Source organism: Nematostella vectensis, chromosome 13, assembly GCF_932526225.1.
Source record: "Nematostella vectensis chromosome 13, jaNemVect1.1, whole genome shotgun sequence".
Taxonomy (NCBI): domain Eukaryota; kingdom Metazoa; phylum Cnidaria; class Anthozoa; order Actiniaria; family Edwardsiidae; genus Nematostella; species Nematostella vectensis.
The window spans coordinates 1809833-1835573 of NC_064046.1; the positions used below are offsets into that span (position 1 = coordinate 1809833).

At 41.7% G+C, this 25741-nt stretch overlaps 3 protein-coding genes, 1 long non-coding RNA gene and 1 other non-coding gene across 6 annotated transcripts; 4 read left to right on the plus strand and 1 right to left on the minus strand.

Moving 5' to 3' along the window:
• Window positions 1-625: 625 nt before the first annotated feature.
• LOC5508151 (thyroxine 5-deiodinase) lies at window positions 626-3304 on the plus strand. Its single transcript, XM_001628695.3, has 2 exons — window positions 626-1156; window positions 2695-3304. The coding sequence occupies exons 1-2, from the start codon at window positions 668-670 to the stop codon at window positions 2950-2952; spliced, it is 747 nt and encodes a 248-aa protein (XP_001628745.3). The 5' UTR covers window positions 626-667; the 3' UTR covers window positions 2953-3304.
• Window positions 3305-3401: 97 nt separating this feature from the next.
• LOC5508150 lies at window positions 3402-19906 on the plus strand. Of its 2 annotated transcripts, none has more exons than XM_032376935.2 (36): window positions 3402-3599; window positions 3729-3901; window positions 4067-4132; window positions 4260-4330; window positions 5289-6079; window positions 6327-6403; window positions 6925-7084; window positions 7265-7381; window positions 7485-7525; window positions 7736-7995; window positions 8088-8151; window positions 8263-8356; window positions 8525-8579; window positions 8746-8887; window positions 9142-9582; window positions 9658-9696; window positions 9906-9955; window positions 10031-10076; window positions 10288-10449; window positions 10617-10754; window positions 10820-10914; window positions 10985-11095; window positions 11461-11621; window positions 12089-12174; window positions 12251-12348; window positions 12473-12539; window positions 12734-12788; window positions 12954-12999; window positions 13083-13123; window positions 13192-13295; window positions 13366-13770; window positions 14134-14744; window positions 15178-15255; window positions 15339-15566; window positions 17878-18067; window positions 18844-19906. In XM_032376935.2, the coding sequence occupies exons 1-36, from the start codon at window positions 3548-3550 to the stop codon at window positions 19114-19116; spliced, it is 5688 nt and encodes a 1895-aa protein (XP_032232826.2). In that variant the 5' UTR covers window positions 3402-3547; the 3' UTR covers window positions 19117-19906. The 2 variants fall into 2 exon arrangements, with proteins under 2 accessions (XP_032232826.2, XP_032232827.2); XM_032376936.2 differs by having other exon boundaries at window positions 13195-13295.
• Trnai-uau lies at window positions 14911-15017 on the plus strand. The gene is made up of 2 exons: window positions 14911-14948; window positions 14982-15017. It is a non-coding gene; the product is annotated as a tRNA-Ile (tRNA).
• Window positions 19432-25628, minus strand: LOC116615381. Its single transcript, XM_032376943.2, has 7 exons — window positions 25536-25628; window positions 24190-24239; window positions 23589-23708; window positions 20871-20942; window positions 20528-20743; window positions 19920-19991; window positions 19432-19846 (listed from the first exon to the last, which is right to left on the minus strand). The coding sequence occupies exons 1-7, from the start codon at window positions 25570-25572 to the stop codon at window positions 19751-19753; spliced, it is 663 nt and encodes a 220-aa protein (XP_032232834.2). The 5' UTR covers window positions 25573-25628; the 3' UTR covers window positions 19432-19750.
• On the plus strand, window positions 20719-22974 carry LOC125558938. Its single transcript, XR_007306188.1, has 2 exons — window positions 20719-20945; window positions 22736-22974. It is a non-coding gene; the product is annotated as an uncharacterized LOC125558938 (long non-coding RNA).
• Window positions 25629-25741: the final 113 nt, after the last annotated feature.

Here is a 25741-nt window from a genome sequence, read left to right on the forward strand (position 1 = left end):
TTTGCTCGTGACTGCATGTTGTCACGCTAGATGAACTTTTTTTTAAATTAGTTCGTTTTGTGTCCGTGATCGGTGTCACGCTAGATGAATTCATTTTTTGTTCTTTTTTATTCTTTTATCTTTAAAGTGACGTTTTCTATTTGGTACAATTTAGTGGATCATGGTTTTCTAAGTTGGCGGTACAAACCTTAAGAGTCGTGATTTGCTGGACAAATGGCGATATTAGTGCCAAACATAAGAAACCCGGGAAGAAGGGTTCCGTAAACCCTGGTCGAGACAGCTTTTCCAATCTAGGGAAGGTATTACTTCTTCGTAGATATTTTGCTGTGTCACGGAAACAAAAAAGGTGAGCTTATTTTTAGGGGAGTTCAGTAGACGTTTCTTGAAGGATGTCAAGGATTTGTACTATAAGACTTGTCATAGGTAACATTTTTAGAACGTTTTTTTTTTACTTCAGTGCGTAAAAATAGCCACCCCATGTCAGTGAAGCATTTTCCAGTCTCCTAAGACTTCGCGTAGTATTGTCTTCGAATTTTTTTGTTGCTTTGATAGTTTAAATAACAATAGCTTAATGACACCTTTAGGAGAATTACTAGGCATCAAAGTGAAGTATAAATAGCCCGAAGACCCCAAGATTAACAAACAAACTCGGCATCACTCAATAACAATGTTGTTTTCAGAACGATGGATGACTTTGAAAATGTTTTTTATTTACGTAGTTCTTTTCGTCATCTTTCGTATTGGAGCTTTTCTGAAACAGTTCCCTGCTACGCACGATTTTCTTAGATGGGCTTTTAATCTTCTCTCGGGCACCGATCTACCACCAACGATGTACTGGAAATTGCTATTTGGCAAAGAAATGCTCGAAAATGTATGGCAGAGCATTTCGGTGGATATGAACAAAAAGGTGAAACTTGACAACAAAGCATTTAACTCTCCACTTGTTTCACTGAGCGATGAGGGGTTTTGCCGTTTACTGGACTTCGCTAAAGGCGAGAGACCTCTGGTGGTTAATTTTGGAAGCAGCACTTGTCCAATTTTTATGAAAAAGATGTTAGAATACGAGAAGATGATTGTGCAGTTTAAAGATGTCGCAGATTTTGTTATTGTTTACATCGAAGAAGCACATCCAAGCGACGGTTGGGCATTTGATGAGGTGAGAGGGGAGCAAATTTTGGTCTCGTATTTGTTATAGATACTCAGCGCTTTTCACTTCCTAGCGTAAAATCAAGCGTTTTTTTTAAACCACATTCATTGCACAATATGGCTTGACAGAACTGAGGATTTTCAAATACGACACATCCTATCAATTTTTTTATATATAGAAGACTTTTAATCTTATATATAGCAGATTTCAAATGGTTCATGTATCCGTTGTGAGTTTGTAACTGTTATGGGTATAATATCACAATAATTGCACGCAGGTCAGTTTTGATGGACTTCAAAATTAAAAACTAGATTTCTACTTTTAGATACATACTATAAGCGTTATTATTTTCCTATAAGCCATGCTTCCATGCTTTCCTATAACCCATGCATGTTTTGTAAGGCTTCGCAAATTCTGTTGCATTCGTCTCATTTTCCTCCTCTATATATACTGTAGGTTGAATGAGAGGACGTGGACGCAAACACATATAAGTTTGTTTGAGGTTTTGTTGCACATTTTGTGTCCTTGCATGGCTCAATGACTGCTGAAGTCATTTTTGTCATGCAGATATTAGATTCGGTTTGAAATAGCATAAAGTCTTGATCTTTCTTGCACGCAATCCCAACATAAGTAGCTCTTGACTCACACTGGAACCTGGGGCCGGTTCCTGAAAAGCCGATTTGCGCTAACCCAGGGTTAAATTAACCCTAACCCACGATTAAATATTTACCCCCAGATTAGTTCTGTTCTCGAAACGCTGGTTAGCTCTAGCTCTGGGTCAGTTTGGAGGTAAAATCTAACCCTGCTCGCGAGGTGGGTTAACTCGCTAACCCACTGTTTAGTTGGCGAAACACAGGCCTCCCAAACTTTGTAGTAGAACTAAAGCTTCATAAAATAAAGTTGTCGACAAAAAAGACGTTACACAAAACAATGTAGGGATCAAATATCCTAACATTTCGCTTTATTATGTGACCTTCGTTGCGTTGCTGACTTGAAAATTGTGCTGGGACAGACAGAAAGTTACATGAAATTTATACTTGAAATGAATCTGTCTCGCTAGTGTCACGCACCAACTCGAATCCTGCAAATGACACTTTTTTGGCCATGAAATGGTGGTAATTACAGGTGATGTAGAGGTGTTTTGGGGCTTTTCTGCGAAAATAAAATCCCCAAAGGTAAATTTAAGTTACTTTCTGTTGATATACTGGGTACCCTGTGTGGATTTTACTCCTCAAACCAGTTTTTCACTCGTTTAATCCAGGGTTAGTAATTCGGGGGATTACATGGCTTTCGGGAACGGTGAGTTATCCGTCGGTTAGCTAACCTACGATTAGCGAATTTTAACCCGGGATTAGGCGCTGATCGAGGGTTAAGTTAATCGGCCTTCCAGGAACCGGCCCCTGAGCGCAAGAGTAAGCGTTTAAAACGTTTGCTTGTTTTACTACGCTTTACGTTTAACTGATGACCACTTCTCCGCGTTTCCTATCAAATCATCTACTTGCAAAGAAGATAAATTTTAACTTACTTCGTCTTTTTTCATGTTTCAGAATAACAACATTCCAACACACTCCTCGCAGACCGAACGTTGTGTCGCCGCGCGGCAGCTGTCTTCCCAGAATGCAATATGCCCCGTGCTTGTTGACTCCATGCTAAACGCTGCTAATGTGGCCTACGGTGCTCTGCCAATCAGATTGTACATCATAAGGAACAATCACGTTGTCTACCAGGGAGGTGCGGGACCAATGGGGTATTGTATGGATGACGTCATCAATTGGTTGTCAGCTTATACAGGCCAGAAGCATTAGATGAGTATTAGATCAGGGAAGTGCTTCAAGTACTGATGTCGGGTAAACATTTGGATATAATGCAAACGACTATAATCATTAAAAACACTTTTAAGCTCTTTCAAACACTTTACAATAATTTAAAACGCAGAAAGGATATGATAGTTTAGTTTAAGATCTGGAATGCTCAAATATGGTATAGAATGTCCTAATCATAAGGAATCGACCGAGCTGGAACATGAACTTTGGGCTTCCTGTGGTATGGAAATTGTTATTGAAGGATACTAATTTTTGGAAGCATATTTCGTATTTTCAGCGCATTTATAATTAGCATTATTTCTATCCAACTAGAATAAAGATATGGTACTTATTACATTTTTGTTTATTATTTGTGGTTGTTATTTCTAGTCATCTCTTTGTTTATAGCAATCGCGACTTCCGGTTCGTGCGCGCGCAAAATTCAAAATAAATGGCGCGCAAACGAGACGTCACTTCAGCATTCAGTATGAAATAACAGTCTTTTGAACAAACGACAAAATGGACGAATGTGTTATTCTGTGCTTTTGCCGACTTTTGCTAATTTATACGAAGCAATTTCGTTCATAATCTATCCACGATGGCTTCAGCAAAAGAGTTATTGAAACCCAGTTCCTTGGGTGCTTTTAAAGGTAAGCTTTCATGAGAAAAATAAATGTACGCCTTTTTCTTGTTTGACTCTACAAGTTTGAGAGTGATTTTGAAATGTTTCAGAGTTTCCCAAGAGCTGCTTAACATGAACAATCATAATATTTTCTCAGAACTGGTAGAAACAATAGAGCAGAGCAAACAGCAGAGGCTTGCCCAAGAGTTTCGAAGCGAAGAGGAATTGAACAATCTAAAGCAGACGAGTTCTCTTGTCGCTAAGTTTCAAGAAGAAGCAGTGAGTGAGAAGCAAAACCGACTCTCTGCTGAGCTACAAGCACAGGAAAAGGTGTGTAAAAACACTCTTTTGGTGGATTGTGAGGGCTTCAAATAGTTAATGTCTCTTATATACAGTGAAAGGCGTCGTAGTAAAAAAAGTATTTTCAGCTGTTTTGTCAAGTTGGTTTTGTTTGTGTTGTTTGTGCTGTGTGTAAAATTTATTTTTGAAATATAGGATCGACTGGCTTCCGATGCGTGGAAAATCATCTCAGCTCTAAAGAAAGACAAGTACTCTCTAGAGGTTAGTTATACACAATAACTTGTTACCATTTTATTTTTTCGTAGCTGCACTCAATTTAAAGAAAAATTCACACACTTTTTAAATTTTCCCCAATCTCGGTTTGTCAGAATGTCTTTTTTTTTTCTAGTTACAAATCGAAAAGCTAAAATCTGAGAAAGAAAAAAGCGCACAGCTGGTAAACGGTATCGGATCTTCAAGGTCAGTTCATATGCATGTTTGTCATACTCCCATCACCACGATCACTACCGCCACCATTTTTTTCGTGCAGTTCTACCACCCTTGTATACAGGTCGATGGCCGTGCCTAATCGAACACATACAGTCGTAATGGGTGGGTTTGTTTACATTACTGTCGAATCCGTTGTATCGCGACCACGATTTGTTTTGGTTTTCTGTTCCGTCAGTAAAATCATTCTGAGCCAATCAAAGTCTCGCTTTGTGCACTTCCCTGGCTATCCTCTAGACGAAAACCAGACAGTGTCGCGACAGAAAGCCAGGCAACTGCACTAGGCGAGAGATGGCAAGAATCTGCTTAGAATAATTTGACTAGCGGAACCGAAAATCCCAAAAGACAAAAACAAATCGATGTTTTGAAAATGTGGCGTCGCGATACAACGGATTCGACAGTAAAGTGCAAGTGTTTTTTGAAAGACCACAGGTTCACCACCCTCTTTCATAATTTTTTGCTTTAAAATAGAATAAAGAAAAATTTAGTGGAAGTCTATCAACTTTAAACATATTAGGGTGGCGAATAACAGTTACATCCAAGCTAGAGTTATCAGGTTGCCACTGTATTTGTTCTTTTCGATTTCTCAGTAAAAAAGAATAGGAATAATAGGGAAGTGTCATACTTTGCGGTATTTTCCGATTCAACGATGATTTGATGACAAAATTAACAGCAACAACAAAAATTAAAAAGCACCTTTAAAAAAAAAAGAAAAGAAATACTTGTATATCAAATTAAAAAAGAGCATCAAAATAGAGTATCAAAGAGTATCAAATTAACAAAGAAAAAGAAAAGAAAATTTAAAGATTTATATAATTAAGCATGATTATCTATCTATTTGTTTACTTTTTTGCTAATGTAATCACGAAAGTGTTTCTATAAATGGAAAAAAGAGAGGCTATTCATTCCTATTTTATGCCCTATCATTCAGTAAAACCCCAGCGGCTATAACAGAATCGAAATCGAGCATCGACAAAAACAAGCAGCAGCGGAAAAACCAAGCTGTTGCTACAGGAGATGGAAAAAAGAGGAAAGAAAAAGATGGAAACGCACTTGGGAAAAAAGAAAATGAGAGAAACCAGAATCAAATGGATATGGGTGACTCCAATATTCACAACAAAAGAGTTGAAAAAAATCGATACAACTTTGAGAAAAAGAGTGTGACAACAGGAAATAAGGTCGAGTCCAGCCTATTGCGAGTCGTCAACAACAGTCAAAAGCAACGACATCAGACAGTCTCGAGTGACGATACGCCAGGTGATTTGATCTCAATATGGAGTGCCAGGCCACACCAAAAGACCTCAGTTGATGGCACAGATGACAACGAAGAGAAGATCTCAGGGACTAGGATAACAAAACTCGAGACGGATAGCCAGTGTCGGGGCGAGAAAAAAGTGACTGAACCTAGAGGAATTCTTGACGAGGGGCTATCATCACATTTTGTCACGGATAGAAAATGTAAACCTGACGAGAGACGCAGGGTAAGAGAAAACTTAGCTGCCAATGGAGATTTTGACAAGCACGATGATGGTAGGACGGCTATTGGTCGCTTTCAAGCACCAACATATGACTCTAGACCGTCTGAGAAGATGAGCTACACGTTTGGCACGGCTGAGCCTTTACGCAAGTCCTCGCTACATCGTGGTAAACCTGTGGAAAAGACTAGGGCGAAGGAGAGGTATCTGGAGGGTGTGGCTGACGACCTGAATGACTCAACAAAAGGTTAGACAGCATTATGAAATATCTCACAATCCCCTCTTAGCTTGAATAGACGTCTCTCGCTTCATTCGGAGAACGAGAGATGATAACTTTAGGCTAGACCCCTCCCCCTCATATATATTTATTATTCATTATCCATATTCAAAAATTTACACATGAGTGAAATGTTTGATGCTTTGTATGGCATCAACATTTATTGGGGTGCTGCCGTATGTGTCTGTATAACTCTAGTTATACAATCTGTTTTCAGCTACACTTAAGAGCATTTTGAAAACTCACATTGACGAGCGGAGGATGGAGCTACAGAAGTCAGGAGAATTAGAAAAGGCAAGACATTAAACTAAGCACTGTTATCTAATACGCACAATATGCCTAGTTCATTGTTTAACTCGAAGCTGAAACCTTCAACAATAGTTGTGCCCGGTGCATACAATGTGTAGTTCCAGAAAATATCCATACCCCCCCCCCCCCCCAATTTAGGGGATTGGAATTTCCAGAGGGGAAGGGGGGTAAAATGCCCTTTTTCCTTTAGAGTTACTGTACTAATTTTTTTTTAACCAGGGGGTTGGAAATTTCAGAGGGGTGGGGGGTCATACCTCAGACCCCCTCGATAGGGGGGGGGGGGGGTATGGATATTTTCTGGAACTACACAATTGAAATAACGACATAGGCGCGGACTCTTTATGTTCGTTTGTTCAAGCGTGAATTGATCAACATAAAGACATTAGCCCTACATAACGACATGGGCATAACGACATACGAGAAAAAGCATGTTTTTCTCTTATGTCATTATGTCGTTATTGTCACAAGTGTGCACCAGGCATTATGTATTGCTTTTTCGTTATCAGGATGTTGCCTGCACGGAAGGGAAAGCGAGGCCTTCCGAGGGCCTACGTGGCGGGGTTCTTGGAAAGCGGGTTCAAGACTTGGCGCGCCGTATCAAGGTTGGACACGGTGCAGCGGTTCCACGTGGACACAGCGCGCAAAGTGGTCTAGCGGTTTATGAAGGTAGGACTAGCATATAACAAATTATTCTCTTGTAAATTCGTTTTCCCGGTTTTCTTTTGCTGGTAACATATTAAAATGATTTTGTTTCGCAATTCTGTCTCCATGTATCCTTTGAGTTGGCACATACCTTATATTTTTTTCGGATTTTTTTTTTTGTAATCATTGCCTTCTTGTTTCTAGATTTGCGTGATCCACAGCCTGGACTATGCGGTCTCGAAAATCTCGGTAACACCTGTTTCATGAACGCCGGTCTGCAGTGCTTGTTTGTCATCAAACCTTTCCAGAGATTTTTTTTAAGTGAGTATGAACCCCCTTCCGTGACGTCTATACTTTTACGACGTACTTATTCTCTCATCAGTATCTATGACGTACGACAAACGCTATCTGCTTATGTTTACAGGTGGCGGTCACAAGAATCAAAATGCCACCAAACATCACGATGTGAGTAACGTGCAAGCGTGCGACACCGGCGTGACACCTTTATTTCCGTCCTCTGAGGATGGTCTTTCGGTTCAATGATAGTCTGATGGCTTTCTTGTCCTTGCAAGTCTGCGCCCCCTCCCTCAGACCTTTATAGCTACCATACTACTGCTACTGGCGTTGATCGTGTCATTCAGGCTTTTTCACTGCATTTACGTTTTTTTTCTTCAGAAATCAAGGTTCAGCGAGTGCCTGGGTCGCCTGATCGACAAGGTTTGGAGCGGCTGCTACCTAATCTGCGAGCCCTCGGCATTATACAGTCTTGCACAGAAGTACATTCCTCAGCTCTCGGGCTACTCACAACATGACTGTCAGGAATTTCTGGCACTCTTCTTAGAGGTGTTGCACCAGGAGCTGAACACAGCGAAGCCACGAATGCGTAGAAGCCTTACCAACGAGCTGTGTGCAAAAGACGCAGAGAGCTGGTGGAGGTTAGTGTTGTGATGATGATGATTAAGATGACCTATTTTTGAATATGCTGTTATTTTATATATATATTAACAATACGGTTTTGCTAATGCAGTTTATACACGGATAAGAATGAATCAATCATCGTCGATACGTTTCAGGGTCAATTTCGAAACAAGGTAGCTATTTTGGAAGGTGGTTGATGTTGATTTAGAGACAGAGCGTCTCTGTTGCTTATGATTTGCAACCTTTCAAAATATAGACTCTGATACATTGTTGCATTTGTGTAGATCACGTGTACTGCTTGTAGTCACGTATCTGTGACATACCAGGCGTTTTCCTTCCTTTCGCTGCCGCTGGCTAGTCAGAAGCTACAGACGTTCAGTAAGTAAAGTGCGACATTTTTCCAACCCTGACTGATGTAAATTCACACGAAAAAATGCGAAAATTTAAAAAGTGACGCGTCCATGCTATCTTAATCTAACGCCACGTCTTTCCGATTATAACTCTGCCTTTTATTTGTTAATTAACCCTTCTTGGTTTCTTTATCAGTCGTTACTTTTGTTGGTCACGCTAAAATGAACTCCGATAAGCCTCGTGCGCTAAGGTAAGCTATCATCTGGAATATGTTATTCGCATGGTGAATTTGTGATTATTAGTTTATGAATTAATTAATATATAATGATAGGTTACCATTACCTCTCCCATAAATCAGTCAAGTGTTTTATGAAGGATGGAGTAGCTAAGAAAATTATCTTGTTTCATTTGATCAGATTGCGGATTTACGTGCGCAAGCCAAGCACCGCGATGCAAGTAAAGCGTGCTCTGGTGGGGCTTCTACCTCCTGACGAGCGCCCAGACCTTGACACACTCATACTCGGTGTGGTGTCCGACGGAGCACTGCTTGCTATTCTGGTAAAGCGCCGAACTCTACTCCAAGATTTGGTTCTCACTAGCTCAAGCGCAACGCGAGATATTCCCCGTTTCATACTGCTGACTTTAATGCACTTCTTGATCTTGTACTTGGGTTTGTCTAATTCTCAGTACTGTAACTGTTACGTGTTTTTGCTTGTTCTTACGCTTGCGTCCTTGTGGGGACCAGCCTTGACATGACTTTGCACTATTTATGTTGTCTTGACTCTTGACTATCTGTGTGTTTTATACCGTAGAGCGACAACGAAACTATTTCCCCGTCTAAAGACAAGCAGAACAAGTACTACGCCTTCGAACCGGTCCCTCCACCTCTATCCCTGGTCTCAAACTGTATCAACACCAAAGACAACGACCAAACCACCAAGCTAAGGCCAAACAAGGACGTGATCATGGACGAGCCCCACAGGGATCCTAAGCAACTGGGATCGCGAAAACACAGGGATCCTGATCATCTGGGATCGCGAAAGCACAAATACGACGATTACGGTGCGGTAGGGTGTGCAGAGGGAGACGTAGTGGATCCATCAGGGCGTGGTCGAAGGAGGGAAGGAAGGGCGTCGTTTCCAGAGGGGTACCACCTTACATTCACATGCAGTCTTTGTCTGGAAGATCGGACTAACGCGATGCTGCTTACTCATGACGGCTGTGGGCGGATGTTTTGCAGACAGTGTCTTGGGGTAAGCATCATGTTTTGGTTGAACCTCCCATCTCTGGTATCGAATCCTCTCCTGATTTCCATCTTTTTCCTCCAGGTTATGCTAAAGGACGCCGATATAACCATTGACTGTCCGGTGAGTAAATATAATGACCTTGCATAGCCGTAGCCAGGCTCGAATTAATTGAGGGGAGAAGGCCACCACGCCCCTACTGGTCATTTCCTTATAGTTTTTAAAAATATTCGGGGGCACGTGCCCCCACTGCCCCTCCCCCTGGTACGGCCCTGCCTTGGTATCACGAGATCAATCTGATCTGATCTTTGTTGGACATATTGCCTTCATAGATTTGTACCAGACGATCAAACACAAGCCGCAGTCTGAAGCACAGATTCAGGTATCTATCTGCTTTATCTTACTGCATGTTACTGTTTGTTAGACTTCGATGTTTTGACCAATTCAATCTCCTTAGATTCCACAACATTCCGGTTATGTTTAAACATCGCACAGAGGATGAGGTAAGTTGGGATATAAAGTGTCGCGTCTAAAACCACACGCATCTACTCCGTCACTTAGGCTTACAGAAGAACTCGGCTGGAATCCAATTACGATACAAACAGAAGTTCTCTTCTGGTTGTCGTCCGTCGTCTAGAAGCGTCTTGACCTAGGTTTCCTATTTTAAGCATAGCCCGCAGCTTTTGATTGAGCTCTTTATTTATCTTTCATCAGGACGTGGGATGCCTGTTCAGCCACCCAGTCGTGGTGACTCTGCCTCAAAGGGTGACTGGGCACGACTTGTACGGACATTTGTCAAGACTGCTTCCCGGCAACAACAACAAGCGACACGAGATTACTGCCCTGCCATTCACACTTCATCTTGTTAACTATGAGGTGCGTTTCTCTGCCTTTCTTGCTTGCTGCTTGTATGTTGTGTCTCACAGTCCGTCTGTCAGTTTGTCAGTAGTTCCATCCGTCTGAGCTCCTGCCTGCCATTCTGTTTGTCTCACCCTCTCCCTAGTATATTTCTACCTTTTCCTTAACTTCTTTGTTACTCTCAGGGTAAGAACTGCTCCCGATGTCCTCCAGCCAAGTATTGTACCGGATGCTGCATAGTCGGAAATGACGTCATAGACCTTCGATGGAACGACCATATCGCCATCCAACTAACAAACTTGACAAGGCTAGAAATGGATAAGGTAAGAATCGTATCATCACGGATCACCTTAGAGTGCAGGAAAAAACGAATTCCATTTTTATTCAGATGAGCCGTTTTTCGGATCACGATTCTATACGGGCAAAGACATCATCCTCATGCAAGCTGCAGCTGCAGGACTGCTTGAGGACATTCGTAGATAGGTGAGTTGACATTTGCCAGAACATTCGGATTTGATTGACGGATGACATTTCCATGGTTACCTTTGTATAGGGAGGAGCTTGAGGATCTATGGCCGTGCAGCATGTGTAATGCACAGCGCACCGCGACCAAGTCCCTGTCTGTCTGTCGATTCCCCGACACGCTTATCGTACACCTCAAAAGGTAAGGTACTCAACCTGTACCGCGACCAAGCCCCTGTCTGTCTGTCTGTCTGTCTGTCTGTCTGTCTGCCTGCCTGCCTGCCTGCCTGCCTGCCTGCCTGCCTGCCTGCCTGCCTGCCTGCCTGCCTGCCTGCCTGCCTGCCTGCCTGCCTGCCTGCCTGCCTGCCTGCCTGCCTGCCTGCCTGCCTGCCTGCCTGCCTGCCTGTCTGTCTGTCTGTCTGTCTGTCTGTCTGTCTGTTCCCCGACTCGCTTATCATACACCTCAAAATTCATATAACGAGATTTAAAAAAATTTAAAAAGCGAAAGCATAGCTATATGCTCCTCCTAATACCCTGTGGTCCTTATGTACATCATGTGTTGTAAAGGTACCGACATAGTAACCAGAAGATCATGGCGCCCGTGGACTATCCTCTTGAAGAGCTGGACATGCGCGAGTTTATGCAAAGCGCAAACTCCCCGAGGGACTCCTCCCTGACTAACGGCGAGTACGTGTACGATCTGATTGGCTGTATCTGCCACGAAGGAGGTAAGAACTAGTACGGGCGTGTCCCGTGTGCACCATGAAATGCGAAAGTCGAGTGTTCGATCCTCTCCAGGAGCGATATTTTAATTATATATTATAGGATCGGTAAAATAAAACTGTAAGAGACTGTTTCAAACCCTTGTGTAATTATCTGTGGCACAGTCGGTTAGCGCGTCGTACTTATAGACAGTACGGGCGTGTCCCGTGGGCGGCATGAAATGCGAAAGTCGAGAGTTTGATATCCTTTGCAGGAGCACTGTTATATTCTTTATAAAAGGATCGATAAAATGATCATGAAAGAGATCGAATTCAATATTTGATAGGTGCTCCTGTGGCACAGTCGGTGTCCCGTTGGTGGCATGAAATGCACCAACGATATACCGATAAAAATAATGATGATGATGATGGTGATCATGATAAGACGAGTGATAATGATTGTGTTGATGAAAAAGATGGTTTATTTTTCTCAGATCATGACAGTGGTCATTACAAGGCGTATACCAGACACGGCCGGAACGCTGACTGGTATCTGTTCGACGATCACCTAGTTTCAAAGGTAAGCTATTCAAGGCAATGCGTTTTACTCTCAAGAATCATGGCTATTTAGTTAATAAACCTTATAATTTTAACAGGAGTTTCCTGGATCCTCGACCAATAAGACGGTGTACCTTCTTTTCTACAACAAGCGCTCGGGCTCATCGTTGAACGCTTCGGCCATCGATGATAAACTGTAAGGGTGCCACATTATCCTGCCACACTTTCATCGTCTTATTCATTATACCCGTTACTTATCATACTCCATATACTTCTATATACCCTCATGATAACTGTTACTGATAACAAATACTTACCAGGGTACAACGGCTGCATCAGTCTGTAACTGAGAAAAAGAGCGCAGAACCACCCCTACTAAAGAAGCAGGTATCTCTTGAAAATCTAACAGCTACCAAAATATTTCATCAACAAAGTTTGATCATGTAACGCCTTGATGATCCTTAAAGAATATATGTGCTTTGTAAGACAATATTAAGCATAGAAAACCAGCAATTAATCGTTGTAATCGTATGTCTCATAGCATCGAAATTGCATATAACGTTGATCTCATGTTGTCTCAGGAGATACCTGCGGAGTATGACGTCGTGACTGATCCTCCGCCTCACTCCTGGAAAGGTGCGCGGTGATTTGTCCTGTCAAACTTAGTTCAGTATAATTATTCTAGAAAAGTCGGACTATTCATGATGTATATAAGGCTCGATAAGGTCACATCGGTTTTCGTTTGTGAGCCGGGTAGTAGCACGTTTCCATTCACATTTGTTAAATATTACTGCTTCTCAGATATGATCGATTCTAAAGAAAACTCCACCAGCACACCGTTGGAAAGGTAGGCCAACAGCATAAAAATACTTATTTCGACATTGCAACTGAAACATGTATTTTTACCTTTATTTTTACCCTTAAATATAGGCCTAAGGAGAGACGAAAATCACATCAGGAAAAGACAAAAGGTACGAACTATTTCAACCATTAGAAAATAAATATGAAGATCCCTACTAATATTAGTAGTTTTTTGTAGTAGAGGTTGTGAAAGAGGTCAAAGCCAACGCGCATGCGCATAATGCTGAGCCAGCCAAATGCGACTGCAGTCAGTGTGATTACCTGCGAGGACTCGAACACCAGGTAAATTCCTAGAAATTGTGTTAATTCCAAGAATCCTAAATTAACCGATGTTGAACGTGTGTTGTCAAAGCTAAAGCTTTCCAAGAAGCACACCGACAGCAGCGACCCCTCTTCCGACGTCCAGCACATCTCGCATAGGGACCCACACGAGCAACAGCGGGACAACCCTAGCTATGACCATCAGGAGGAACAAGTTATCGACGAGAATGACAAGGGGCCTAAGCACAGGCGGAAGCGGAGAGGGAGCAGTCTTGTGAGGGCATCCTCCTCCAGCCCCTATAGGAGCGGCCCATACAGCGATAAGGCAAAGCCGAAGATAGATCGCGTGTCTAGTAAGGATTCAGGCGAAAGGGTGCCTTCTAGGGGTCAAGAGAAGGCTAAATCTGAAAGGGGTGTGTCTGCGCGGAAAGAAGGAAGGGGAGGTGATCATAGCGCTACTGCTGATGGCCGTCACGAGGAACGTTTAAATCAACAGGTAAAGTTGTAGATTACACCGTCGGTTGCGTCATTGCCAGAAGTTCGTTCGCCGTTGACATTCTATTATTTCTCGCATATTTGTTATCCAGTTTTTTTATTCAGGCAATGCAAATTATTATGCAGGAAATTTTTGCAAGGCGACACTATCCCCCTAGTTTGAATAAATTAGTAAATGGCTTAGCACATTTGTCAAAGATACAATAAGCTGCTCCATATCGCATTTGAGTTTAAGACTATGCTTGAAATGAATTTAATCTGAAGTATATATGTGTAAGGGAGACACTATGAGAAGACTGGATGTCTTTAACATTTACTAGACAACATTACTTTACATTTTGTTCTATTGCATTTTCTAATTCAGAGAGACGTCCTCTTCCCCATAATCAGCTCTGATAGTCTTGACGAAGTGGACTCTGATCAGTTCCAAGCTGGGGTTACAAGGCGTCTATCAGCCCGACTAGACCACTACGAAACCAGCTGTAGCTCAGAAGAGACCCTTGTCCGAGATGCAGCCACCAACACGGAACAACAACAAAACAAAATGAGGCCACAGTCACACCAAAGAGATTCCAGGAACTCGATCAACTTAAGTAAACTGAGCTCTTCCCCTCACCAGAAAGATCCCAAGAATGCAGCGCATTTCCAACCAAAGACTTGTTCCAATCATGCCAAAGATTCTAGAGATTCTATCAATTCCAGGAATTTGAGAGATTCCAGACATCTCAGGGACGCGCAGCTGGTCCCGTCCAGTGGCAGCAACACGCTGGTCAGCACCACATCGGTGGAGAGTGCCGTTCAATGTAATCTTCTCGACCACAACAACAATCTGGACGAGAATCCAGAGCCAGTCCTGTCCAGGAAGAGGACTGGTGTGGACAGCGGTGTCCAGGTCACACTATCGGACGATGAGGATCTCAGGCGGGACAACATGATGGCGGAGAGGGTGACACGCGTCAGTGCAAGTGATCCATGGTAAGCGTTGAAACCCTATGTATGTAACATACATTCTTTGACTTCATATATCAGTTGAAATATGGTTATTATTTAAAAAAAGTAGAGTATGAACAATCTATGTTAGCATCCATCACCTCTAAAAAAGTGCTATACAAGTGATCTAAAGAAAAGTTAACGCAGTCGTGCTCCTGTGGCACAGTCGGTTAGCGCGTCGTACTTATAGGCAGTACGGGCGTGTCCCATGAGCGCCATGAAATGCGAATGTCGAGAGTTGGATCCTCTCCAGGAGCACTATTTTTAATCTCTTTAAAAGTATTAAAAAAAATTTATTTCCTTCTCTAAATAGGAGCACTATTTTTTTAAGCATATAAATAGTTGGAGGTGATGCTGGAATTTGTGATGTTGGTTGACTCATGGTGATGATAAATATTTGTTTTGTGATTTTTGACAGCATTGAGATCAGCGTCGACAGTGAAACCGCACTAGTAACACAAAAGCTTGTATTAGCTGTTGAGAACGAGGATATAAAGTAAGCATATCGCCTGTTTCACATGCACACACATGTGTTCGTGTCAGCTGCTATAAAGTGCTTTAAAAATGGTGTCGTTTCAGGCGCGTCCTTCGACTAATGCAAAAAGGCGCCGACCCGAGTCTTCTGATAGATGGAGTCAGCGCCCTTCACATCGCCGTTGCCATGACGTCATCGCTAGGATACCACTTGACGCGGTTGTTCCTGGACGCGGGCGCTGACCCAAACGTGCGGTCCGTGGACGGGCTCACGCCAGTACACGTGGCTGCCATGTGGGGAAAGAAAGAGTGCCTGAAACTTCTGCTCAGTCGGTGGGTTCCATGTCAATCCATCAAAACTGTCAATCGTCTCATTTCGCGTCATTTATCCCATATACAAACGGTACTATAGTCATAATGCTCTGGGGCCCGTTCTTGAAATGAGGGTGGCGCTAATCCAGGCATTAATCTGCGCCATTCTAGGCATAGATTTAAACCAGGATTAAATCGCGTTCCAGAAAGCAGGAATAGTACTAATCCAGGCATAAAATGGGCATAACGAAGAGAGCATAAGATAAGAATTGGACAATTTGGTATTACCCGCGCGCCATATCGATTCCGAATCTGGCTATTTTTAGTAACCACCACCCCACCACTGCGCGTGACATTTTTACTCACCCTACCCCCGCGCTTTGGCATTTACATCTTGTTGTTTGCCGCTGTTTTGTGACTTGAAACCGAAAAAACTTACCCTATTTGCACAAATACCATCGAAAATTGCATTCTAGCATCAAGGATACGGGCAGTTGCGGTTTATTAAGGGGATGTAGTACTTCGAGGATTGCAAGATTTCGAAAACGTTAAAAAAAGAGACTTCATTCAAAATCAAGAGCGGAAAACCTCGTGCTTCAAACACCGCTTCCGCTCTAACTTGCTGCTTCTTCGTGGTTTCTTAACATTCGTTATCTTTCTAATGGTCAAACGAAATCTGTAAGTTAGACATTAGATAGAAAGAAATCCAAAAAAAAAAAACATTTCATAAAACTATCCTTATAGTGAGGGAATGCATTTTTGTGATGATCAAAGCCAGCAAGCTTGAAGTATCTGAGCGTTGAGTTTTTGTAAAAGTGAGAAAATAAAGAGGGATATATTACTGTACTTCTTTGATGTTGTTATTATTATATGGTATATGTTATTATGTTGTTATATTGGTATAGTAGTTATGTTGGTATATTATTATATTATACAAGCTGGAGTCGGATTTTGAATCAAACGCGGTATCACAGCCATTTTATCGCTCGTCGGTTTTTTCTTTCTTCTTCGCACTTCGCCGCTCAGACAAACAAAAAAGTCAAACTATTTAGGGATTTAGCTTTCTGTGAGTATATTTTCCAATCTTGCTTACTTAAGTTAGACTTGTTTTCTTCAGTTATTTTACAATATATCTTTTCATTCCTATCGAGTTGGCAAAACAACAACACGCAACCCGCGTGATTCCCTGCTAGCAGAGGCCTCTTTTCTCTGTATTTCGCTGGGCTGGAGTTCGCGAGGAAAAGATACCTCTGCCATGGGTCGAAACTGTTTCTGTTGCGCATGCGTGAGCGTTAATAAGCGACCGACGTGCCAAAACCCGTACCATCGCGCGAAAGCTGTCAATATGCTTTGCATGGGTTTAGTCGGGAATCATGAATCGACATGAATCAAACTCCGGTTAGTTCTCCTCTTCGAAAAAAGAAAACAACTGTTCAATTTCAATCACCTAAAACGTCACTAAAAAGATTGAACAACAAACGCAGCAAAGACGAGTTTTGTCTTGTTTGTGGGATTAATTTCAAAACATCTGGGCAGGCGAGTTTCTTCAATGTAAATATCGCACAGTTGGATTCGAAGAAAATGTTACAAAACTTCTTGGTAAACTTAAATCAGCTATTCCCAGAAGAATATGCAAAACCTGTAAACGGAAGATTGACTCGTTAGTCAAAAGAGAGAAAATTCTGAATGAAGACAAGGCATTGAATGGCTTCTTTTATAATTCGTCGCGTGATATTTCTACGGAGGACGCCGTTTTAAATGCGGGCTTATTATCCCGCAGCGAATATACGTTTCGTGCATGCGCTAGTCATTGTGGGCTCAAATAGTGGCCAGTAATTAATGAACGGAGCATGCGCTCTGGATCTCGTCCACGATCGTGGACGGCGGTTTGATCAATAGAACTTGAGACCCATGGCAGAGGTATCTTTTCCTCGCGAACTCCAGCCCAGCGAAATAAAGAGAAAAGAGGCCTCTGCTAGCAGGGAACCCGCGTGAGAGTAGGACAAAATAAAAGGAGCAAATTCTCACGCGCAGTGGCGGGGTGGTGCTTACTAAAAATAGCCAGATTGGAAATCGACATGGCGCGCGGGTAATACCAGTGTCCCTCTAACTTTATACCTCCTAGTGAGGAGAATAGTTAACGCCCATTCACTACTTGGAAAAATATCATGTCCTCTTTCGTTTCTGCACAAACTTCGCCCAAGCCATAATAACATAAAAAATGTTGAAATTGTTTTTTTTTTTTGCAAAAGGTACAGTTCTGTACCTGTGTCTCGCCCTTGCCAGTGTCGTCTACCTGTTGACCAATCTCTTTACACTCTACTTCATTCAGGGGTGGTAACCCGTACGATGAAGATGATGACGGACTTACTGCAATAGACCTGGCCAAAGCTTTTGAACAAGACACCAGTGCGGACACGAGCGAGTATCTGAGTAAATTGGACGAGCATTACTCCTCGGCTATCAACTCAGATACTCTCAGCGAGGAGCCGGCAACATCAACAGACTTGTCCGAAATGAAGGTAGGTGTTGCGTTATGATGCATGGTGATGATGATGGTGATGATGATGGTGATGATGATAATGATGATGATCGTGGTGATGGTGATGATGGTGGTGATCGTGGTGATGGTGGTGGTGATGGTGACGGTAACGGTGATGGTGGTGGTGACCGTGGTGATGGTGGTGATGGTGGTGGTGGTGGTAGTGGTGGTGGTGGTGGTGGTGGTGGTGGTGGTGGTGGTGATGGTGATGGTGATGGTGATGGTGATGGTGATGGCTATGGTGATGGTGATGGTGGTGGTGATCGTGGTGATGATGATGGCGATGGCGGGTGACGGTGACGGTGATGGTGATGTTGATCGTGGTGGTGATGCTGATGGTGATGGTGACGGTGATGGTGATGGTGATGGCTATGGTGGTGGTGGTGGTGATCGTGGTGATGATGGTGGCGATGGCGATGGTGACGGTGATAGTGGTGGTGGTGATGTTGATCGTGATGGTGGTGGTGATGGTGACGGTGACGGTGACGGTGATGGTGATGGTGATGGCTATGGTGATGCTGATGGTGATAGTGACGGTGATGGTGGTGGTGGTGGTGATGGTGGTGGTGGTGGTGATGGTGGTGGTGGTGATCGTGGTGATGGTGATGGTGATGGTGATCGTGGTGACGGTGATGGTGGTGGTGATGGTTTAAAAGGGGAGGCACCACTGTATAAAGAGGGATACGTTTTTGAAAGTACTCACCGTATTTACATGGAGATGTTCTTCAAGCCATTTTTTGTTCCGTATCATCCCAGTACTTACCGTATTTACATGGAGAGGATGTGGACAGACAGCATGGACGTCGCCCAAGGGAGCGTATCCCCGAATACGTAGTACACACCCCAGAACCCAGCCTCCGACTTGAGGGGTGCGGCTCATGGACAAAGAGAGCTCGCCGGAGAATGAAGAAGAGTAAACTGATGAGACAGCTAAGCGGGAGCGTGCGTCGGACCTCCAGTAGCTTTATGAGTAGGCTCAGGAGTGTAGGGGAGTACCTAAGTACCAGCTCCACCAGTATAAGACACTAACTTGCACCCTGACGACACCATGGGTATCAGCGGGTACTGCCAACAACAAGACTAAACTTGCTACATGGCTTTTGGGAGGGATGGAAGATTTAGTGTGTGCAGGGTTTTTTTTTTAATCATTCTATTCCTCCACTCAAAAGCCGAATGGTCGGCCCTTTAAAATAGCACTTTCAAACCCAGCACCGGCCTCCCCACCATACTTTCACAGTAACGATTTTTCTATCAAAGTATTGTTTTTTAACGCGATAATACTTTCTTAACACTGAAAAAAATCTCTTCGAACTTAACTAAAAAAAACAACGAGGACCACCTGTGTGACCTTGACACAATCCAGTCAAACAATGATATATTCGGTAACACATAAAATTTACATTAAAATATTGTACATTAAAATACTGTTCAGTAATAATAGTGTACAAAAAAACTCACAACCCAGTGTCTGATTGTTCAAAACAGTAATTTCCATCAGAATGTCATATTTTTTACAATTTCATTCACAGATTATTTGATGAATTCTTAATATAATTTATGCGATAATTATATGTTTAACTGGATATATGGATATGTGGATTTATCTATTATAAATATATTTTTATTTACTTTTGTGTCGATTGGTGAAGTGATGGCGAAGTCATTAGTCAAATAGAGCAACTTTATCATTAATTTTCTTATTGAGAATGGCTTCCTCTGCAATTCTCTCGGCTACAACTATCAGATCTTCCTCTTGTTTCTAATAAGATAAAAACGTCATAAAATAAGCATATTTGACATGAAAACAACCGTACAAATACCAACTTATTTACCTGCGTATGCACTACCTCGCCTAAGATAGACTTGACAAGCATTCGGTCTTCGTCCGTCAAAGAGAACTGCATCTGGTACAAGAGGTAAAAGAGCAAGACGGAAATATTACAAAATCTCTAAGGCTTCGACGTAGTATAAAAAGACAGTGATAATTAGACCACGACTGTCATGACTATCGGTGCATAGTCACAAACAAAACAACCACACGGCATTTCGGCCTTTCAATAGCAGGGCCGTAGCAGGTTTCGAAATATTGGGGGGGGCACAATACAAAACATTAAGAAAATATTGGGGGGGGGGCACAGTCACGCCTCTACTGGTCATTTCCTTATAATTTTTGAAAATATTAGGGGGGGGCCTGTAACGAACAAAACACAATTGCTCGTTCATCAAACAGTACGTAATGTCCCCGATTTCTTTTAGGGGGAAGTCACGTATTTCTGCTTTCAGTTGTTTTTCTTATACTTGATAAAAGTACATATGATTTATAAAAATACATGATTGGAGAGGGACGAAATTCCATGGGACACGCCCGTACTGCCTATAAGTACGACGCGCTAGATCTGTGATAAGAAGTAATCACATGATGGAATGATAAACGACTTGCCTTTCCCTCAAGCCCGCTGACCTCCCTGTCAAGACCGCAGACATCACTGGAGACGCTCTCAAGTTTGGTAATCACGTGATCACAAAAGTCTTTGAATGACATGACGATGTCACTAAGGTGCTGTCGCTGCTCCGCCTCGCTATCAAGTCGTGACGTCATAATATGCATAGCCTGCAGTGTTTGCCGCTGGGCATGATTCATGAGCGACACTCGACTCTGCAAGAAATTTGCTGATGTGTGTTACATGTCACAATGATGAAATTGGTGATGATAATGGAGATGACGATGTTTGTTTTTTATTCTCTTTAAAAGGATTTTTGACGTACAGTTGTTGTAAACATACCTCCATACACCCCAGCTGTTTCTCTAGCACAGTAATCCGACGTGCTTTAGACTCGACGTCTCCCTTTGCTTGCTGGTAAGACAAACTTCAATATTCATTTCTGTTTTTGAGGATAGCAGACATCCATCATTCATGTTTGAAGGCGTTCGTGATGTTAGCAAAGGTGAGCGATATAATTGTTATTGCCCCGATAAACATGGACAGATTCCAAGAGAAATCAAAATTAGTTAAGGTGAGTTCAGGGTGGACAGTCCATAGTAAAGTACTGAGGAAAACCTCAGCTAGAGGGGTCGAATTTTCAGGGACCCACGATAAACTTCCCAAAGGGGGCTTGGGTTAAAGTTGGCGAGTGGTGTACCCCCCCCCCCCCCCCCCCATTCTTCGGGTTCTCCGTTTTACTTCTCTCCAAATGAACCAACAATTTTGTTCCGAAGATCTTTACCTATGTATGTAATGGTCGCTCTGCCTGAGGCGCCTTTTTAGCGGGGCCAGCGCGGCCGTAGGTATAGAAAAATGGTATATAACTATGCGACTGAGTTTTTTTGGTCATCGCGCGGGAGCCCTCTGGTTCTGCCTGCCTGCCTGCCTACCCGCGATAGCTATGTAACCACGGTTCTCTGACGTCTTCACTTGAGAAATACACAAACTTCCAAACATCTAAAGGTTGCTTCTCACTTGGACGTAAGCGCAAGCGGAACGCACGTTGTTTTCCGATTCTCACCAGAACATAAGCGCAAGAGAACGAAACTGCTTGATTTTCTTGCGCTTGTGTTTGACCGATACACACTTGTGTTGCGCTTCCGTTTGCGCTTGCGTCCTAGTGAGAACCAATCTTAAGAAGTGGGAAAATTATTTGAGAAACTCTATTACAGTCATGGATTGCTTAAATCAAACAATCTACATTTTTCCGCTGTCGAATTTCGCCTCCAACAAACTGGTTATCACACGGCGAAAGATCGATTGACTTATATTTCACAACACAGAGATGAAAGAAAGTCTACGAAAGTAAGTCTTTACAAAAAGACTAAAATAAAGAAAGTACCCATGTCTAAAGACGGAGAAATAGAAAATAATAAAGCAGGAAAGGTATGATTATTAATGTTGGTTTCCAGCCGACTTGAAACGAATGAAACGACACTTTTTCAAATCGTATAAGTAAGTACTTACAGCAGGTTTAGTTATAAACGATTTTATCGCTTTTGATTGAGTACTTTAGATACTTAACTTATTTGTTCTTGTTCAGTTGTAGTTTAAATTCAAACTAGTTTTCCTTTACCGCAATTCTATATACTTTATTATCATGGTGTAGTCAAAAATAAATCTCTGTAATGCGAATTGTTCGAACAAAACCAATTCTGCTTCGGCTTTTTCTGTCCAAATTATAAGTTAATCGTGTCAATCTTATTCTATACTATTCTATTCTATACTATTTTATCAGAGAACTTATACCCTTCCTCCCCTCCTTCCCGGAAAAAAATTGGTCCACCTTTTCGGATTTCGCACAATCTAATTCTATACTATTCTATACTATAGAATCTGAGCCAGCCTAAAAGGCAAAAAGAGTAAACGAATGTATGTTATTTCTCATACTTTCTCTGCTTTGATTTTTGTTTGGTAAGAACAATTAAGGTTAGTTTGTAAGTTTCTTGTTTTTGAGAGGAAAATATTTTTTTAGTTTGTTTCACCTCACAACTAATTTGCACTAATCCTAGAAGGTCCTTACAAATTAAAACTAGACATAAATAATAAATAAAATGAATAGTTAAACAAAGCAGAGTGCTAGGTTAGAGGTTCTATAATCTGACTGCTCTGGGAAAGAATGAACTTGCTGTTACATATAATTAAAAGTTATCTGTTTTTTTCAGCAATATCAAACTTATCAAAGCAAGATGCTGCACCTCTTCGAATGCTGCTGTGTCTTTGGCAAATAGCTCTCGATAAAGGCACTGGATAAGCAGTTTTACTTATTATTAATAAAACCACCCCTGTAAGGCAGCCAATTTTTCGACAGATTACTGGAGTGTGTTGTTTTTAGTGGCCATAAAATTAAATGATTGTCTCAAAATAAGTCTATGATAAATATTAAAGGGGACAATAACAAATTCAGAGGTAGTCTATAGTACTTTTATTACTCAGCACGTTCCCAAAAGGTGATCGCAGAGGCATCACTATGCTTCCCCTGTATCTGAACTCTATTATCCCTGTTTTTCCCTGGCCATAGAATTAGATTAGTCCTGACACCATTGTGTGAATGCTATACAATTGTAATTTGAAATTTTTCTCTTCTCATCATGTTTGTTTATTTTCTTTTTGCTGTTATTGTTTATAGGTAGTGGAAATAAAGAAAATAAAAATATAGAAATGGATAAAGATATATAAAAAAGTGAAGATTTAGATTCTAATATTCAAACTTGGAACTAAAGCAGGACTACAAGTACAAGTACCTTTTTTCTTATTCTGGTCTTTACTATGGTTATGATTATTATAATTATTTATAAAATTTATTATTATTATTAAATACTATTATTTTGAATTTTATTTAGAATACAAATGCACTGGCTTCGCCTTTAGGCAGTGCCTAAATCTATATATTATGCCTTGAACTCAACCGCGTATCTGCTCCTCTCATCGTATCATATGAGGGTGATAAGCTTGAAAAATCTATTTAACTTTTACTTATTCATTTCTTTAGAGCATATCGGATTACTTTTAACTTACACTGAGCTGTTCCTCTGCCTGGTTCAATTGCTCTGTAAGCGTTTTTGTCTTATTCTGCAGTGCGGTATTCACTTGAGCTTGTTTGTCGGTCGCTTCCCTCAGTCCATTGATCAAATTTGCCTATGAGACGAACCTTATTAGATATTTGATAGGGAGAGCTTATCTCTTGCCAGTCAAGTGGTCCCCCCTTTCGATATTGTGCGAACCCTTAAATCACCCCCGTCATTCATTGGCTAGCCTGCGAAGCCAGCGTTTTTGTGGAGTTTCAGCAGGGATAGAGAGCGAGCGAGGAATATGGCTACGCAGGCTATTCATTGGCCTGCACTAGAATGGTTTCCAGTAACGCCGCCACTCCACAAAGCGCTGACCAAGCAGAAATCAACAGATGTTACTCCGTTAGTTTGAATAGCGGCTTAGCAGTTGGAAATTATTGAAACGAGTTCGCAGAACGTTGAAAAATGCACGATCGATATTAATGATATTTTTTCGACGAAAATTTGGCACAGTCGAATTCCAGTTTTTGTATTGTCTTCATTCTTCTGGTTCACGAATACGACTATTTGGGCTTTTTGTATTTATTCGTTTTATATGTAAGACTTACTTGTTCTTCAAATGTCTCTTCTATGAATTTCTCCCATTGATTAGCTTCCTCTGAAAACCAAAAGAGATCATTAAAGACGACGCATCCCCCGGTGCAATCATAACATTTTCGAAAGCTTCCAGCGTCTTTGTACTACTAATAAAGGCTCTGGGTAATCTAAGATACTATAAGTGTTCAAACGAGACTAGGGCTCCTGTGGCTCATAGCGCGTCGTATTTATAGGCGGTACGGGCGTGTCCCGTGGGCGCCATAAAATGCGAGGGTTGAGAGTTCTTCTCCAGCAACACTGTTTTTATTCCATATAGAAGGTTGAAAAAATATGCTCTTCCTCTAAATAGGACCACTATTTTAAACATTTATTTTTTAGATAGTTGGTGATGATGGTAGTTGTGGTGGTGTTTGGTAGGTTCAGTGAAATAATCACATAACCACTATTTTTAGAGTTGTTACAATTAATCTGTGAAACACTAACTATTGGTGTGTAACAGTGCGTGTTATACAAAATAAAACAATAGAATTCAACAGAATTTTACTAGTATTACTAAATGTAAACGTGTAGTATACCACTAACAGTTTCACGGATTAATTGAAACCACTCTAAACATAAATAGTTGGTGGTGATGATGGTAGTTGTGGTGGTGTGTGGTAGGTTCAGTTAAATAATAACATAAGAGATTGTTTTTTTTATTCTTCATGTAAGTGCTCCAGTGGCACAGTCGGTTAGCGTTTCATTTTTGGGCGTGTCCCGTGGTTGCCATTAAGTTTCGTTCCTCTCCAGCAGCAATCATGTATTTTTATCAAACAGAAGCACACAACTGAAAGCAGAAATACCTGACTTCCCTCTAAAAGTAATCTGGGACATACGGGACAACGTACTGTTTTATGGACGAGCAATTGTGTTTTGTTGGTTTAGTAAAACCCTCTGAGAGGGTCGGTTGACCTGAATAATCTCAGAATCAACAAATTAACGAGATCTTCATGTACTTAAAAACGTTACAATTCTAAATAGCCGCATTGTTCAACTAAAAAAGCTATTGTTTGTCATCTACCCTGAGCTCGTGCGTGGCGTGTTAAATTTTTTACTTTAAAATGTGTTCGGTATTGTTCGCAAGTATTCTCGGGTATTTCCAATAAACCTCGTTATTCATTGAAAAACCCTCTCTCGGTGTATTTTTGGTCTATTTTTGCTTCAGAGCCTTCGTTAACCGAGTAGACTATCGGCAGCGAATTCTCCAAGTTTAGCAGACTGAATGATTGCAGAGTCTCGTGAAATAGCTATTAGCTGATGAACAAGTTTTTGAAACTGTTGGAGTAGGGCACGAGGGTAAATAATAAACTTTGATCACCTTTTTTTCGTCGATATTTTCCTACAGCGTTCCCCATACTCACAATTACAATGGGAAGTAATAATCCCTCGTCGTCTACTCAACAAAGGCATTAGACGTAATTCCATAAGACGTACTCGCGCGCCTTTTGGCCAGAATGGCGCGCGCGTTTTCATGGGGCGCGCGCACTTTTACTGAGATGAATGACTCGCGACGACATGCGCGCT